Here is a 17,604-nt window from a genome sequence, read left to right as displayed (position 1 = left end):
AATGCCAACATTGACATAAGAAGAGTGGACTCCTATGAATCATTGTAACCCTAAATATATTTTGGGTATGTAAGTGGTCTATGTACCTTACCATTTTTCCAAATGGAAGATTCCACAGAATAATAAACTGCATGGTGAGCTACAAGGAAGGTCCACTTATCTAATACCTGTGTGATAGCCTCTGTTGGCTGGAGCCCCCAGGATGCTTATTTGAAGGTGGACTTTGCTAGGAACATGATTGAATGCCAAGAAGAATGGGGGCTGTTGTCCCTTTCTGTTTGTGTTGATTCGGACGGAAGAATTATGACAATATAACTTTCCTCACTTGCAAAGCTGTGAGACAATGCTAATTACGCTGCCCTAAATTCCTTTTGTTAACAATACCGTGGAAAAGTAACAAGATCTCTATTCTCCATTGCACACCTCATGGTGTGGGGTGGGGGCTGTTAGCGAGCCTGCAAAGCGAGGGAAGTAGAGCAGCTGGGCCCGTTTTAACGACAGGATTTTCCCCTCGCAGACCCAGACCTAATCATAAGGGATAGCAGCGATAAGACACTGAAATAGCACGCAACACTTCGACGCATAGGAGTCAACTCCTAGGGTGCAGGGATCGTCGACCCCCGGCCCCCCCAAGAAAATATTTGAGGGGGCCTTTTATCCCTTCCCAAGTTGATGGGCATTGCCATTCAAATAGTGTGCGTGCATTGCGTCATGCGATCGACTGGGCGGGGCCTACCTGCCCCCCATTTTATTCAAGTTGGCACCTTCATCCCCCTCAGCAATGGGTGCCCACCCTGACAAAGAGGGTTTCATTAGGAACAGAACTATTTGCCTTAGCGGGAGTAACTCCTCCAAGACCCGAGAATAAGTTTCGAAGGGATTTCCTTCATTTGGGGTTGTTTCAGGGCGGGGGGGGGGGGCGAGGAGGATGACTTTTCACGCCGCGACTGACAAACTCTCCACTAACTGGGCGGACTGAGGGAGTTTTCCTCTCAGCAATACGGGTTTTGTTTATCTGAGGCGGACGCAAGAAGCCAATGGTGCTGTCACGGTTGCCATGGGGACGAGAGATTGGGGGGGGTCCTCTGGGTTTGCGAGCTTCTTCCTTGCTCTCCCCCCCCCCCACCTGCAATGACAGAAATAGAAAGAGCAGCAGCAGAGCCGGAACTTGTTTTGTTGTGTGCATCCTCTCTCGCGGAAGCACCATCTGGGCAGAGAGGAGGCTGAGAAAGGAGAGAGGCTAACGCCTCTCAACTCCTCTTCCTCTCCCTCCCGCCCACCCCTTGTTCACGACATAGAGCTTTTGGAGAATGACCTCGGCGGGGCGGTTCCCGGTGGCTGACTGATCCCTCTACCGGGACTCGTTTGCGACGGAGGGATCCTTCTCCGGGCTGCCAGTGCTGCGGCCCCATCTTGGCTCCGCTCGGGGCTGGGGGGGCGGCGGCGGCGGCTCCGCACCCGGCACCATGGACGAGGCCTACGACGTGATCGTGCTGGGCACCGGCCTGACCGTGAGTGTCCACCCCGCCCGCCCCCCGGCTTTGCAATCCTTCCCGCCCCGCCGTCGCTCAGCATCAGCCGCGTTCGCCTTGCTGCTCTTGCATCCCGTGCTCTCCCGCTGCAGCCTCCTGCATCCCTCTCCATCAGCAGCAGCAGCAGCATCCCTGCCATGTCCGGGCGGGGTTTGCAATTCCCCGCAGCCCACGAGGCCTTTCTCGTTGCAGCAACGCAGCTCCAGAAGCAGCAGCAGTCGACCCCCTCTGCACATAATATTGCACCTGTCCCCCAAATTAGCAGCTGCTGCTCCCAGAGCTGCGTCCGCCTCGGGCTTCTTTGCACCGCTCCGTTTTCCCCGGCACCCCCTCCGCCTTGGACGGCAGGCGCGTTTTAGCCCCCGCTTTCAACTCTTCTGATGCAACGCGACGCCATCAGCCGCCCTCTGAACGGGTGAAAGCGATGGGCGCCCATTTGCTCGCACCCTTGCCCGGCCCTTTATCCCACCCAGCGGCCTTCCTTCATTCGGGGGTTGCAAAGCCCTCAGCTGGCTTTGGCTGCTGTGCATCTAGCAGTGCCTTGTGACAATGCAGGAAAACTATTCATTGCGACTTGTGGAGATCGAGCTACAGGGTGTTCAAGGGGCAGGCCAGTTGTGTGTGTTTTCTGGTCTGTTAGCAACCCTGTCCTCTTTTACATCTCAATAGGGGGAGGAAGGGGCGCTGCTGCAGTTCCCATGCTCCTTATGCCCCCCTCATCCCTTCAGCAGCATCCCTTCAAGCTCTTCCAGTGCATCCCTTTAACTGTACTTCCAAATCCTGCAGTCCCAGTGAACCGACTGCCCCTTCAGCACCCAAGGTTGAAGGGTCTGAAGCGCAGGGTGTTCTACGCCTGGTCCTGAGCGCCCCTGCACCTACTGCAGAGGTGGTCGAAGTGCAGAGATAAACCTTGCATCTACTGTATGCAGTTTCCTGGTTTTTCTTATTAATGCAGCCCCATGCCAGTGTTTTCCCCATTCTGAACTTTTAAGCATATTTATAAAAAAAGAAACCTGCTCCACTAAAGTAAATGCTGCTCCTTCTTTTCTTAGGTGGTTAGTCTGCATCTCCCCTTGCAATTCCTTGCAGTCTAGGAAGCACATACTGTTTGACTCTTGCAGTCTCCATGATGTTAAGGGGTTTTTTTTCCTGGTCTTTTTTCTTTCAAGCCTCCTTAGCAGCTCTGTGTCTTCTTACTGTATCAGCTTGGCTTTGGGCTATCTATGGTTTTCAGTAGAACTGAATAAACGGCTCTCTCTTCCCAGAGTTTTAAAAAACTTTCTCCATGCTCCTACTCCTGACGGGAATGTTAACCATCACCGCCCCAGTACTGACTTGTCCCTCTTTACACATTACTGCAATATGGGATTTCCTGTTCTGGAAAGCAATGTAGGCACCTCTTCTTGCCCTCAACAAGTGGATTGATGCCTCTTTTTTGTGTAATTGGTATGTTTTTCTACAGATTAATTGCGCTTTGCAGAACTTAATTTCTGTTCTATCTCTCCTCTTCCCATGAACATCAAAGGGATGCAGCTCTCAGCTTGGCATCCTCCCAAGCTCCCTCCCTTCTTTTTCTTGTGATTTCCTGGCCTTAGTGTGGAGAGCACTGTCTACTCTGCCCTGTTCATGCTCCATTCCCCCCTGAAATTATAATTTAGAAGGATGATGTTTTCTGATTCATCACACACACAGCTTTTTCTCAATCTTCTGCATGCAGCCCTATCTGGTAGGGGGCTAAACTGAATTTCCCATGTTTCTGGAACATAGAAAACAGCCCTGTAATGGGTCTGACCATTGGATTGTCTAGCTCACTAATTGTCTAGTTCTAGTTTCTAGCTCTTAAGTAGAGACACCAGGGATTGAATCCGGAACCTCTTGTATGCAAAAGACATGCTCTTCCATTGAACTCTGACCCTTCACAATGGAACCAGCCTATCTTGTGTTATGGAGCAACAATTAAGACAGAATCTGTTAAGGAGAAAAATGTTTTCCATTCCTCCTCCCAACCTTAGCCTTACAAACCAGGCTTGTCCTTAGATGAATCTGAACTGATATCCCATGAGAAGCTGTTCATCCTCTTGTAGCAAGCAAGCAAGCAGCTCTCTTTCACCACTTGTAATGCATTAACAGCAAATTCACACAAACATATTTTAACTGCCATGGAGCTGTAGCTTAAGTGAGAGTGTTCCTAAAGTATTCTCTTTTAGTCTCTAGTCCTCCTGGTAGAACCATGGTTTCCTGAAGGGGAGGGAATAACTATTCAGCCAGTTTTAAGTCTGTAGTATAGATGCACCTTTTCAAATGAACAGTTCACAATACAGCAAACATGCAGTTAGTATTCATCTGTGGAGTGGTATCCAGATATCCTACTTATGGAAGCATTTCTGTTTTAGGGATCATCCACTGTTTCCCTTGCACTCAAAGAGCAATTTCATTCTTATAATGAAATGTAATTCCTTCTACAGCTAGTAGAGATGACTGTGGAATGGAGTTGCATGAATGTCCCAGGAGCCTATTGAATAGTGCTTGTGACATCACTAATAATACATTATGCAATTGCTTTGGGAACTTTCACAGAGCTGAAATAATAAGCCTTATGCTTGCAGCACAGTGTTTCTCTCTCTGCTGCCCCCCACCCCTCTCTCTTTCTCTCCCCTCTCCCTTCCAGTAGGCTGCTGGGGGAGGGACAAGTTGCTGCATGAAATTAGGGCACAGGTTGGCTACCACCTGCATTGCAGGAACAGCATGATTGCCATCTTCTTGTGGCCGAATACCCTGCCACTCTGAAAACTGAAAACAAATAACTTTAATTGGTTGAAATTATGTGTGTGGGGTGGATTATATGGGAATTTGCATGTTGCTACATATGTGCTTCCCAAAGGAGTTGGTGATTTCAGGTATCCATGTGTTACCGCGGTGGGATCCAGCCAGGGAGAGTAGATAATCTCCCTTTTGAGCTTCCTTTTCTCTCTCTCTCTCCCATCCATAAATCTACCCACCCAACAGCAGCTAGACTTTAGACTTTGCCTTGAGTATTTATTATAGCTGTAAGCTGGTGAGGTGAAACCAACAAGAGCATTCTACAGACCTTAGCCTTGGCTCCTAGGTCCTTGTAAGTTTCACCGTAGCTGTCTACCCCTAAAATCCCAGTACAAGTCTTGCTGTGGATTCTGTTTGTGCAGAAACCCTTGTCATTTCCCCAAACTTCCTTGAGACCAGTTTCTGCCTGGTGCCAGCTCCACTGTTTGTAATTGAGCACCCCTGTATACTGGTTTGGAGCACGCAGTGACATGGCATGGGGAAATAACAGCCTCAGGCTTATTCCCCTTCTTCACATACACGTGTGTACTTCTTAACCTGCTTTTTGTGTTGATTTTGATCCGCCAGGACTATATGTAAAACGGGTGGAGAAATCTGTGGTCCTCCTGGTGTTCTGGGACAACATCTCCCAGTATCCCTGAACATTGGTGGCAGGGATGGGTAGGAGTGGGGGAATGTGGAGGCAGGCGAGACAGAGTGGGAGGAGGAGGATCCAGGGGAAGGGACTAGTGGGTTGTGGGGTTTTGTAGCCCCTGTGAGGCAGCTGCCAGCAGAAGAGAAAGAAGGGGCTCAGGAGAAGGAGACCGGGCAAGTGGGCAGCCAGAGCAAGGAGGAAAGGAGCAGGAGGCAGCCAAATGAGGTCCTGGAGCCTAGAGAGCCTGCAAAGCTCCCAGAGGGGGTCACGGCTTCAAAATCCCCGGGAATCCCCCCTCCGTTGTCTCCCCACTCAAGAAAGAGCTATCTATCTGAGACAGAGCATAGGTCTGCAGTTGTAGGTTGCCTAGACATCGAGTTAGCAGGGAGTGCTCCTGGATATCTCTTGCTGATGTAACCTACTGCTTCACCAATAAAGAATTAAAATCTGGTTGCTTGTTCTTGTTGGTCCGGGTATGGTTGGGACAATTGGCCGCGCTGGCTACAGCTGTTGAGAGTTGGAGTGCAACAGCATTGGGAGAGCCACAGGTTCCCCAACCCTGCCCTGTGAAACCCACCATGCTGTGGGGACATACTTTGAACTAATCATGTTGTAGGGCATCCATAACCCTGCTCACCTTTTGTCCTAGGAATGTATCCTTTCTGGCATCATGTCTGTGAACGGCAAGAAGGTCCTGCACATGGACCGGAATCCCTACTACGGGGGCGAGAGCTCATCAATCACCCCCCTGGAAGAGGTAAGGAACCAGGAACATAGGGCATGTTTATACCTTTGTTGGAGTAGATCTAAGAGAAAGTGTGCTCTGATGGCTAAGGTGGGAAATCTCCCATTTAAAATCTCTCCTCAGTCCTGAACTCAATACCGGTAGTTGGCTTGAGCCAAGGCATTCCCTGTTGATCCCACTCCCCTACCTGTGAAAAGGGTGTAATTCACCCATTCTGTGATAATGTATGCAAAGCGCTTTGAACAATGTCAGGGTGGATAAAAATAAATGATTTTTAAAAAAGCAGATTTTTTTTGATTTAAATCAGATTTTCTTTTTTATTTAAGATTTTTAAAATAAAATGCTTTTGGAGGAAAAATCTTTCTAACGATAGTTTTCTATTTAAGTTACATTATAGTCCAAAGGCTATTCATCAGGAAATAAGGATTTGTTTTAAGTTTTTCATGTGTGCTAAAACTCAGTCTAAGGGTTTTTTAAAAAATAAAATAAAATTGTTTAACCACATTAGTTAACAAACATGGATACATATGCTATAATGTTATTGTTTTAGTTAAATAAAATGTTATTAAGGAAATGATTATTTTTCTCCTTCCAATAAAGTACAGGAGAAAAGTTGTCCAAATATAAACAGTTAACTTATTAAACCTCACCATAATTTCATAAGTACAACCCAGGAAAATCTTCTCAAAAGTCAGAGGTCTTATACGCCGGGTCATATTTATTATACGGCGAATATATCCCAAACTATATTTTAACTGGAAAAGTTGGGGGTTGTCTTATACGCCCAGTCGTCTTATACGCCGGAATATACGGGTATCTGTCAATGTATTTCTAATAGTATAACCAAATCAGTAATTTTTATATAACTGTAAAAACTACTCTGAAAATTTATTATTCCAAAAATGAAACCTTCATCTGGTTGTAAATATTAAGATTGTACCAGCAAGAATGAGTCTTTCTGTTAAAAAAATTATTTAAATCAAGTCTTACTGACTAGTGATTTAAATTATTACTTAAATTGCGATTAAATGAATTTGATTTAAATCAAATCCACCCTGAAAAATGCTCAGGAAAAGTGTGATATAAATATGTAGTAACATTGTTATTCTATATGGCATCTTTTCACTTCCCAGAATCCTTCTGGCCATATACCTTTCAGCTGTGTGAAAAGGCAAAGTAAATGTTTGCATGCTAGTTCTAGTATTTCATAGATAACTTGCACTAGGGAGACTGGAAGATAGGAGAAGTGGTTTGGGGTGATGGGCTGCTTCCTGCAGTATCCTGGTCTCCTTTTTGAATTGACGCTTCTCTGGCTGATACAGCTGCGATAGATTCCCCTCCTGCATTTTGGTTGCACTGATACATTTGTATTAGGCTAATATGTATATTCTAATTGAAGTGCCCTGTCTGAATGAGTTTGTGTGATGTACTGTTTTTCCTCAACTACCAGCTCTACAAGCGCTTTGAGATTGGTGATGGTCCCCCTGAATCTATGGGGCGTGGCCGGGACTGGAATGTTGACCTTATCCCCAAATTCCTCATGGCCAATGGTAAGTCCATGCCCTTGTTGTCTCTTGGTCTATTTGCCAGAGAATTTACTCAAAATGGGGTGAGATGAGCTTGAAGAATCACTTTAGAATCTCAGAATCATAGAGTTGGAAGAGACCACAAGGGCCATCCAGTCCAACCCCCTGCCAAGCAGGAAACACCATCAAAGCATTCCTGACAGATGGCTGTCAAGCCTCCACTTAAAGACCTCCAAAGAAGGAGACTCCACCACACTCCTTGGCAGCAAATTCCACTGTCGAACAGCTCTTACTGTCAGGAAGTTCTTCCTAATGTTTAGGTGGAATTTTCTTTCTTGTACCTTGAATCCATTGCTCCGTGTCCGCTTCTCTGGAGCAGCAGAAAACAACCTTTCACCCTCTTCTTTAGAAGGACAATCTGTAGTGGCACAGGACAGGCCCACATAATAGTATCGTGAGATGTCTTGGCTCATTGAAGTGGGTCAGGACTTTGCATATCATTGGTGGGCACTGAAGAACAAGCAGCCAAAAGTGGCCCTCTGCAGTTGATGGAGCTCTGTCACTCACACCCCACAGCTCTGCCTGTATGCACTACACACATTTATCTGGCAAGCATTTCCCCTCTTATTCACCTATCATTTACTGTGAACCTTTGTACTAGGTGCATTTTATTTACTTTACCGATACTTTACTATCCTGGATTTCTTTCATTATGGAACCTAAGGTGGTATACAAATGGTTCTTGGAGTTCGCCTGTCAAAACACTGGTCAGACCCAAACCTCTTTACCGTCAAGAAAGTGGCAGGTCTCATGTATCTTCATCCTGGCTCAATATATAATACTCCCCTTATCTATGGTGGCAGGTAGAAGGGCTCTAAATGAGGCTTTCCTTCCCCCACGCAGGCCAACTGGTGAAAATGCTGCTGTATACGGAAGTGACACGCTATCTAGACTTCAAAGTGGTGGAAGGCAGCTTTGTCTACAAGGCAGGAAAGATCTACAAAGTGCCGTCCACCGAGACAGAGGCTCTGGCATCCAGTAAGTGAGCCTATTTATTGCAAAACTGTACTGTGTCTGGCTCACAGGGACCTTTGTATTCCTTTTGTGGTAAATATATATTACTGATGTACAAAAAAAGTAACATGCAATGAAACAAACAAACATTAACAAACAAACTCAGATCCTCAGTGTTTGCATCTACCTTCATATCTATACTTATCTGCATTTTATTTTAAAATACATTTCCTGCTTTATAATGCAACTAGCAGCCTCACTGCCAATACTGCTCAGAAATTTAAGGATCAGTGTAGTTTTGAAAACTTCAGTCTACCATCTTGATTAAAAATGGCATCCAGTTGTATTCAAACACGAACAAGAACCTGCTCCTTGATCTCAGGAACCATCATGCAAAATTTAGTTACAATAACATGAGAGATACCTAAACACATAGCAAACAGACAAACAACTTTTCAAAATATATAGTAGACTAGCTGGCCCGGCCACGCGTTGCTGTGGCTCATCCCTGTGTTCCCCCCCCCCCTGTCCCAATCCATGACGTATCCCATCTCCCCCCTCCACCCCCTCAGGTCATCCCTGTGATTTCCCCCACCCTGTCCCGACCCATGACCTATTCCATCCCCTCCTCCCCCAACACCCACCCAGGCGAGTCCCCACCTCCATTCGGCCTAGTCTGTAAAGGCGAGCTGAGCTGCTGTGGAGAGGGAATGTTTTCTAGCTGCAGTACCAGCGTAGCCGCCGCTAGAGGGTGCTGTTTTGCAACCTCTTCTGGCTTCTTTTTCCCAGCATGCACTTTTGGGTGAGTTGTGTGTTCTGAAACATGGGGTTTTGGGGTTTTACTTTGCGCAGGTGTGACATCTGTCTACGCAAACGGTATATGCTTCCTCTCACAGTAGCATGGGACGTTGTGCGCAAATTTGAACACTGTCGGTCAAGCGGTTTCGGTAAAAAGTGGAAACATACCCACATGCCCTTTTTACATTTTTATATACTGGTACAGTGGTCCCTCGACTTACGAACTTAATCTGTTCCGAATGCACATTTGTAGGTCGAAAAGTTCGTAAGTCAAAAAGTGGTTCCCCATAGGAAAAAAAAATATTCGGAAAAATTCGTAAGTCGAGGAAACCGCATTTAAAACTGCCAATGCTTTCCGTTCGGATGTAGAAAATTTCGTAAGTGTGCGGCCATTTGTCCCGTTCATAAGTCAAAAACATGGGATGTCGAGTAATTCGTAAGTCGAGGGACCACTATATATAGATAATGGAATCTCAAGGAAGCAGACAAAGCATTTTGGGCAGGATTGAACTAATGAGTCCCACAAGCAAAAACTACTGTATGTGGAAGGACTTCCACTTGCGCACCAGGGCTTCCCCTGCTCTCCTTCCTCTGGGAGAACCCTTCAAACAGCATATTTGGGGAGAAGAGGAGGGATCATTCCACCTAGCAAGCCAAAATGCTTGTGCTTGACCGAATGAATACTTTAGTCGGTGTTGAATTCCACCTATGGTGCTAAATGACTATAAAATAATTTAAAGGAATCCATAATAATGACATTGGCAAGATAATTCTAGAGTTTTTAAAACTTCTAATAACTGAGCCCACCCCACCCCCCCAAAAAAAACTAAAGTTGGAGGCATAGTTCAGTCTTTGCACCTGAAAAACTGCTCTTTGAGAAGGGCCTACTCTTGGAGGAGCCTGTGCCTTGTGTGTCTGTGAGTCACTGCTATGGACGTGCATCCTTTGAGAGGCAGGTAATTCTGCTGCATCACCACATCAGGAGAGACTGACTGATCTAAATCACGCCCAGTGTAGAGACACAGCAGGACACCCACCCCCAGAAAAGGCTGAGAGGAAGGAAGGGTACAAAATCAGAGCAGCAAAGTCAGGAGCATTTCTCTTGGGCAGCCTTCTCTGTGGGTGAAGACTTGGGCTCACAGGTGCCTTTTGATTATTTGACCCACATTATTTATTGCCATGCAGTTTACAAGATGGGATTGCTTGCCCTAAATTGGAACATTTTTGCCACACTTTATTCATTCTAAGTGTTACCTAAAATTTTGGAGTCCAGGGAGTGTCTTGATGCCAACCTTTACACCACTCTTCTCCAAGTTTGGAAGCACCCTCTCCCTCTCTCCTCCCTTGAAGATGTTGAACTTGTACTCTGTTGGTGGCACCCTGGCACCTGAGATCCTTTTAGCTGGAGATGCCTGGGATTCAACTTGGTGCCTTCCTAATGCAAAACATGCTCTCCCATTGAGCCAGGGCCCTGGTAATTCAATGCGACTCTCCAGTGTGCCGTCTCTATTCCAAGCCATCTTCCTCCTTTAGATCTCATGGGCATGTTTGAGAAGCGGCGCTTCCGTAAGTTCCTGGTGTTTGTGGCAAACTTTGATGAGAATGACTCGAAGACATTGGAAGGGGTGGATCCTCACGCCACCACAATGCGCGAGGTGTATCGACGTTTTGACCTGGGCCAGGATGTCATTGACTTCACAGGCCATGCGCTGGCGCTCTACCGCACCGATGAGTGAGTAGCTGATCCTAAACCCTCCTAACAGGGAGCACAGCTTTCCCCATGCCCCCTGGCTATGTAGCTGTGCCACATCCTGTGGTTATTTTAGTAGCTTCTTGTCAGCTGAGAGTGACCTGGTGTCTAACATTGACTTGTTAGAAATAGGGTGGGCAGGGGGAGATGCCCAAGGAAAACTCCTATGAAAAATTATGGACTCCCCCCTCCCCTGCAAAAAAGGGGAATTGGCCATTGGCTCCTTCAGGCCCACAAAACAGCACTGATCTTTCCCTTAGGAAACTTCCAGTTCTCTTGTCCTCTGCTGCCTGTTTTTCCTTCTTGGTGGGACTGAGGCTGTTTTCTCTTTTCACAGCTACTTGGACCAGCCCTGCTTGGAGACCATCAATCGCATCAAACTGTACAGTGAATCCCTGGCCCGCTATGGGAAGAGTCCCTATCTCTACCCACTTTATGGTCTGGGTGAACTACCCCAGGGCTTTGCCAGGTATGCTATCTCCTAGGGCACCAAATACATGGAGCAACTGCTGCCTCGGATCCACTTCTCATCCTTAGACCAGTAGAAAGAAATGGCATGGAGTCCAGTCACGGTTACTATTTCCACCCCACCCACCCCCAGTTCTGTTCCAAGATATTGAGACTCTGAGCTTTTACATGTGAGCTGTTCAAATAGGTTATATGCAAAATCTGCATTAATGTATATGCTTTATTCTGAACTTGGTACCTAAGATTTTGCAGAGTTCTCTAGTTTTCTGGGGTGATGGACACATTTACATTCTGTACAAGGAAACATGAATGTTACTCCAAGGGAGAAACAAATGCATGTGAGGAGCACAGAAACTTGAACCCCTTGATCGCTTTTTCATAGATCCCATCTGCATGCTTTCATAAGCATAAGGCACTGGGTAATACTTTAAAAATCTAAAGATTTTAAAGAAACTCAATTATGTTTGATCATAGTCACAGAAAACAAGCAATTTGTTTGTCTTGTTAATTAACAGAGGGATGAAAGTAATGGGAAAAGGATTGCTTAGATATTTTGGCAAAGTAGTTCTGCCCTTGTAGCTGAACTGCATGAGGTGTGTGTTGGGGTTGAGGAGGGAGTGGTCTGTTTTGGTCAGTGCCCTTCACCACCCACCCGTCTCATGTCCTCAGGCTCAGCGCCATCTATGGTGGCACCTACATGCTCAACAAGCCAGTGGATGAGATTGTCATGGAAGGTGGCAAGGTCATCGGGGTCAAATCTGAAGGCGAGGTGAGAATGGGAAGCTGACCTTTCACCCCTCTGTGGTAGAAAGGCTGGTAAGGGGATGTCTCAAGTTACATCCTGGGAGCAATGGTGCTCGGAAGACTGTTCCGTAAGTGAAGTACCTGGTTTTTAAAGAGGTACTACCTGTTTCAAGAGGCTTGAGTTACCATTGTTCATCTGCATCCAGGGTCCACTCCCCCCCCCCACTTCTCTGCCCGCAAGCTGATTCTGTTAGTCCATGTGGATTGGCAGCAATTGGAATGGGGAATCATCCTTTCTCCTGCCTGAGCTTGTGGCTTGTGAGGTAAACCTAGTGTAGCCTTATCTTTGGCTGGTTGCTTTTGATATGGGGACAAATTCAAACAGGTGATTCCTCCCAATGCAGTCTTAAGGCAGCACAACCTAGCAAGCACTTGTGCCGCATGGCACTTCTGTTGGATACTTTGCCAGCTCGAACCAGGACAAGCGATATGGGCAAGGGCAGAGATGGAAAAACATAAGGCTTCTGGAAGATTACTGGAATCCCAGAGGTCCACCAAACAGAGCTAGCAGTGCAAAATAGTGCCTCAGAGGAGAGTGTAGAATAGAACAAGATGCCTCTGAGCACCTTGGAATTTATTTTCAGCATCAGAATTGATCTTAAAGTCATTTCATACAAAAATCCAGTTCTGGCTTCTCAAGTTCCCCACCCACTTTCATTTCGGGAGCATAATTTGGGGAGGGAGCATTTTGTTCTGTTTTATTTATTTTTTGGAATTTATATACCATCTTTCTGCCAAGCTTCTTAGTTATACACTTGGGCCTTTCGAACCTATAACTGCATGGAGTCTTGGGCTCTGCCAGTGTCCCTCTACATAATGTTTACTCCCCCACTCCAGGTGGCACGCTGCAAGCAGTTGATCTGCGACCCCAGCTATGTGCCAGATCGGGTGCGCCCAGCAGGGAAGGTGGTGCGTGTCATCTGCATCCTGAGCCACCCTATCCGTGGCACCAATGACTCCAACTCCTGTCAAATCATAATCCCCCAGAACCAAGTGGGGCGCAAATCTGGTGAGTACAGGTGGATGTGGAGCTGTGGGTAGAGTTGGGGGAAGGGGAGGCAGGATTTAATGTTTGGGGGCTTCTTCCACAGTATCATATATAGCTGGGACAGGGGACCAGTGGCTCTTCAGGACCAGTGGCCCATCAACCCTGACCATTGGCCATGATAGTTGGGATTGATGGGAGTGGGGAGTCCAGCAACATGAGGGCCACAGACTCCCTATCCCCAATATGAAGTGTACCAAGAGCATTATAATGCTTGCATTTTTCACCCAGTTCCGTATCTTGTAACAATTCTGTGGACTAGGATGGCCCAAGCGAACTTCATGGTGGGCCCGGGATTTAAGCAATGACTACTGCTAACTCTCCAGGGTTTCAGGCAGGGGACTTTACAGCCACTGAGCTACGATCCTTTCCTTTGTTATGAAAACACATACTCTTATCCTCTGGCATCCAGTATAAGATAACGTTGGTACGGTGTATGTGTTGGGGTGGGGGGCTGCTTAGCTTGAGCTATTTTCCATCAGGCTTGTGACCCTTTCCTTTGCATCCCTACCCAGATATCTATGTCTGCCTGATCTCCTCTGCCCACAATGTGGCTGCGCAGGGCAAGTACATTGCAATTGTCAGCACTACTGTGGAGACGGACTCTCCTGAGAATGAAGTGCAGCCAGCCCTCGACATTCTTGAGCCTGTTGATCAAAAGTGAGTGGGCCAGGGGAAAACACGGGGAATAGAATTAGTCTCTAGGATTATGGTTATGATTATGATGATGATTGCCGTAGGACAAAATTTCTGCTTTAGGACACAGAACTTCCTGCCTACAGTTCACAATATAAAAGGATAGGGAATGGGGACACACATAACAAGGGCCTTCAAATACTTGGGAACAGCTGCATTTCATTCAAGGTAGCTAAAGATGGTAATTTCTAGGAGATTTTCCACATAGGGTAAAGAAGGAACATCCAAGGACAAGAGATGCAGCAATCACTAATATCTGGACTGTGAGTGAGTGACTGCTGTTCCAGATTTTTAAAAATGATGGCAGGAAGATTCTAGCCTAGTCACTCCCTAACATGCTAGTTTTCTATGAGTGGGCATGTTCCCTCATGCAAGCCCTACTTGCAATCTGAAGTGGCACAATCAAGACACCAGGCCTCTGAATAGAATAAGAAAACAGTTTAACAAAAGAAAAATAAATGAGGCTATAATGAGATGGAAGGAAACAAGGGGCAGGGAGATGTAAGATTACATAGAAAGTTTAAAACAGGTTTATGCTGGATCTGATAAAAGCTCAGATAAATTAATAGAATGCCTGCTGAAGGATGCTGTGGAAACAAAGACTTTGGGCTAGCTAGGCCCTCCATGGCTCTTCAGGCTGCAGGGTTGAGTCAGCAACTCAGTAGCAAGGAACAGAGAAATGGCTTTGAAAGAGGGATCGCTGCTGGTATATGTGTGAATCTCATTTTTGCCTGTGATAAACAGAGTTTGCAGGTTACTCTCTATTTTTTCAAAAACTTTCAAAGCCTGTTTGACCAGAAATGGCAAAAGCAGTGTGTGGGGAGTGAAGACTGTCTCATATTTCAAACCCGTAAGACTTTCATAAGCATATTTCCTTTTTAATAGGTTTGTGGCTATCAGTGACATATATGAGCCTACCGATGATGGAACTGAAAGTCAGGTGAGATTCTGCAATGTATTTGGTGTTCTGAAGTGTTTTAGAGAAGGGAGAGCATTATTGCATGGTCCATAGCTGGCTTTAAAGAAGATCCTGGCTTTTTTAGCTTCCATTGCCCATCTCATGCAGCTGTGGTTTTTCTTGCCTGTTTCCCCTGCAGGTATTCTGCTCACGGTCGTATGATGCCACCACCCACTTTGAGACAACATGCGATGACATCAAAGACATTTACCGGCGCATGGCAGGGGCTCCCTTTGACTTTGAGAGCATGAAACGGCGCCAGAATGATGTCTTCGGCGAGGATGAGCAGTGACTACTCCCCTTCTCTTTCTCTCCCCCCCCCCATCCCCATCCTTCCTCCCCCTGAGTTTTCCCCATGCAAGGGACCATACTCCCATTAGGGACTGGCTTTACCCCACACCTCATCTGAGACTGGCTCTTCCAGATATTCATTCAGCTATACAGTGGTACCTCTACTTACGAATTTAATGCGTTCTGAACAGACATTTGTAAGTCGAAAAAATTTGTAAGTCGAATCCCATAGGAATGCATTGGGAGAAAAAATTCGTAAGTTGAAGCAACCCTATCTAAAAATTCATAAGTAGAAAAAATCCTATCTAAACCGCATCCAAGATGGTGGACGGAGCCATTTGTAAGTAGAAAAATCTGTAAGTAGAGTTATTTGTAAGTAGAGGTACCACTGTAATTGATTTCTCCTAATTGTGACCAAGAAGACATTCCTAGTTTATTTTTCCACTCCATCTCCATATCTTTCTGCTCACAAGAGAAAGACCCCCTCCGCCCCTCCCCCAACAACTGAGGTTGCATCAGAGTTGGTGCAACTGAAATTCTTTGGGGACCCATTCTCTTATAGAACAGGGATTTGTATTATATTCAATTGCATGCATTTAACCTCTGCTGGCTACCAACTTCTAGGAAAATGCAGGCTTGGGCAGGGGTGATTTGGCACTCTCTTCTGCTGCAGCTCCTTCCCTCTGCATGTTTGTAAGGATAAACACACATCTGAAAGCGGGCAGAAGTAAGCACACTAATCACTTTTCCACTTCAAGTTGCCCCATCACAAATCTGTTCCTAGAAGAAGCAGACACCAGGGGTTTAAAGGCATGTGATTGCATGGAGCATGCATTTTGGCCTTTGTTCCTGCTGCTAATCTCAAACATTCCTCATCTCTTCCACTTTGCCCTCCTCTCTACTCTCAGCAACCATGTTATTTTCTGTGCCTCACAATTCCCCCCCTTTTTTTCCAGTTCTGATCCCAGTGAATTGGCTTGCTTGCTTCACTTGTGACAGACATTCTTCCCCTCACTTACATATAACCAGCCCTCCTTCCTTTCCATGTTTATCATGATCATGGTGTGAATCTTCATTTCTGTATGCTGAGAAGAGGCTGGAATGACTAGCACTACAGGATGAGGGGGGGACATGAAGGGCCCCTCTGAACCGCCTCTTTCCACACATGCTGTCCCTCTGGCCAGTCCCTTCCCTCCCCCACCTTGCCACTTCAGGTTCTCACAGCCTCTTTGTTTGTCTTGTGTCCATTTTGTCCCCTCAATTCCCTCTTAGTTACTTTAGCCTAAAGTGGGGGAAGATTTGTGTGTGTGTGCGTGTGTGTGTGTGTGTGTATGTGTCTCTCGTGTGCTGGACATAGGGACAGGGTGGTGGTTCTGTCCCCTTCCACTTGCTGCCACCTGCTGTAACTTATTGTAACTTATTAATGAAGCAGGTCTAACTTTTGTTGACACACTTGATAATTAACGAGGTTTGGATGGGGGCGGTTAGGCCCTGGCATGAGCAAAAAGGCCTGGGGTCTGTTTTGTGTCAGAGGCTTCCTTCCTGCCAAAGCTGGCTTTATGGTTAACAATCTGTCTGTAACTCTAGGGGGATATGAGGGGTCACCTCCCTCCACCCCACAGCTGCTCAATTGTCTCAAAGTAATAAATTCACTTAGTCTAGCTCTGGCTCTTGTCTGGTACCACCACCATGGGAATGAGAGGGGGAGGGGAGGGGAGGTCACGTTTAGTCAGTCTCCTAAGTAGAGAAGGGAGGCTTTTGTAGAGAAGGACCATGTTAAACTCAGGAGACGGATGAAAAATCTCATGTGAGACATGGCATAATGAGAATGTTGGAGAAGCCCCACAGCCTGGCCTTTGTGGCTTAATCTTTTTGGAAAGGAATTCCAATGTAGAGCCCAGCGCCATGTGAACCATGAAACTTGAAATTTGTTTTAACCTGCACAGCTTAACTCTGGTTACAAACTTTCATCTCATCTGCCTTTTTTCTACTGCTCAGCGTCTTTTTTTCCAAGAATTTAGAGTTAAGCAAGGAAATGAAGAATTGCTGTTTTAGGAAGCCAGCTGTTGGAATTGATCAGATTATTCAAATTTCCCCCAGTCTCCCTGTGTGTCACCAAGATCTGAAAGCAGATAAGTGCAGGGTTTAGCAAAATACTACCCTTAATATGTATCTAGAAGTGTGGCACATATTTGGACGTCATGCATTTCTCTCTCATCTACCTTGGGCTAAGACCTTTTGGCCCAGTTAGTTTATGACCCTTTCCTCTTGGAGCAGAAACCCTGTTTGCCAAGATAATATGGGGGCAGGAGCAGTACTTGCAGGGAGGGTTGCCATACTCAATAGAGGACAGGACTTCTGTGCCTTTAATTGCCCTGCTCTCGTTTGAGTCTGGAAACCTTAAAGAGAAACCAGCAGACCCTTTGTTTAATTTCCAAGCAAAGGGTCTGCTGGTTTCTCTTTAAGGTTTCCAGACTCAAAAGAGAGCAGGGCAATTAAAGGCACAGAAGTCCTGTTGTCTAC

At 46.2% G+C, this 17,604-nt stretch overlaps 1 protein-coding gene across 1 annotated transcript; it reads left to right on the top strand.

The window, feature by feature from the left end:
* The first annotated feature begins 926 nt into the window (after positions 1-926).
* Positions 927-17,410, top strand: GDI1 (GDP dissociation inhibitor 1). Its single transcript, XM_035140312.2, has 11 exons — positions 927-1,511; positions 5,636-5,743; positions 7,182-7,281; positions 8,161-8,295; positions 10,603-10,801; positions 11,157-11,288; positions 11,957-12,056; positions 12,929-13,100; positions 13,652-13,796; positions 14,718-14,772; positions 14,930-17,410. Exons 1-11 carry the CDS (start codon positions 1,467-1,469, stop codon positions 15,080-15,082), a joined length of 1,344 nt encoding a protein of 447 aa, XP_034996203.1. The 5' UTR covers positions 927-1,466; the 3' UTR covers positions 15,083-17,410.
* The last annotated feature ends 194 nt before the right edge of the window (positions 17,411-17,604 follow it).

This window comes from Zootoca vivipara, chromosome 16, assembly GCF_963506605.1.
Source record: "Zootoca vivipara chromosome 16, rZooViv1.1, whole genome shotgun sequence".
Taxonomy (NCBI): domain Eukaryota; kingdom Metazoa; phylum Chordata; class Lepidosauria; order Squamata; family Lacertidae; genus Zootoca; species Zootoca vivipara.
The sequence above is the reverse complement of the archived record's forward strand: the minus strand, read 5'-3'. Positions and strand labels throughout refer to the sequence as shown.

Coding starts and splice junctions, on each gene's coding strand:
- GDI1 (XM_035140312.2), top strand. CDS start 1,467: ATGGACGAGGCCTACGACGTGATCGTGCTGGGCACCGGCCTGACC. Junction 5,744..7,181: donor CAATCACCCCCCTGGAAGAG/GTAAGGAACCAG, acceptor CTCAACTACCAG/CTCTACAAGCGCTTTGAGAT. Junction 8,296..10,602: donor GACAGAGGCTCTGGCATCCA/GTAAGTGAGCCT, acceptor TTCCTCCTTTAG/ATCTCATGGGCATGTTTGAG.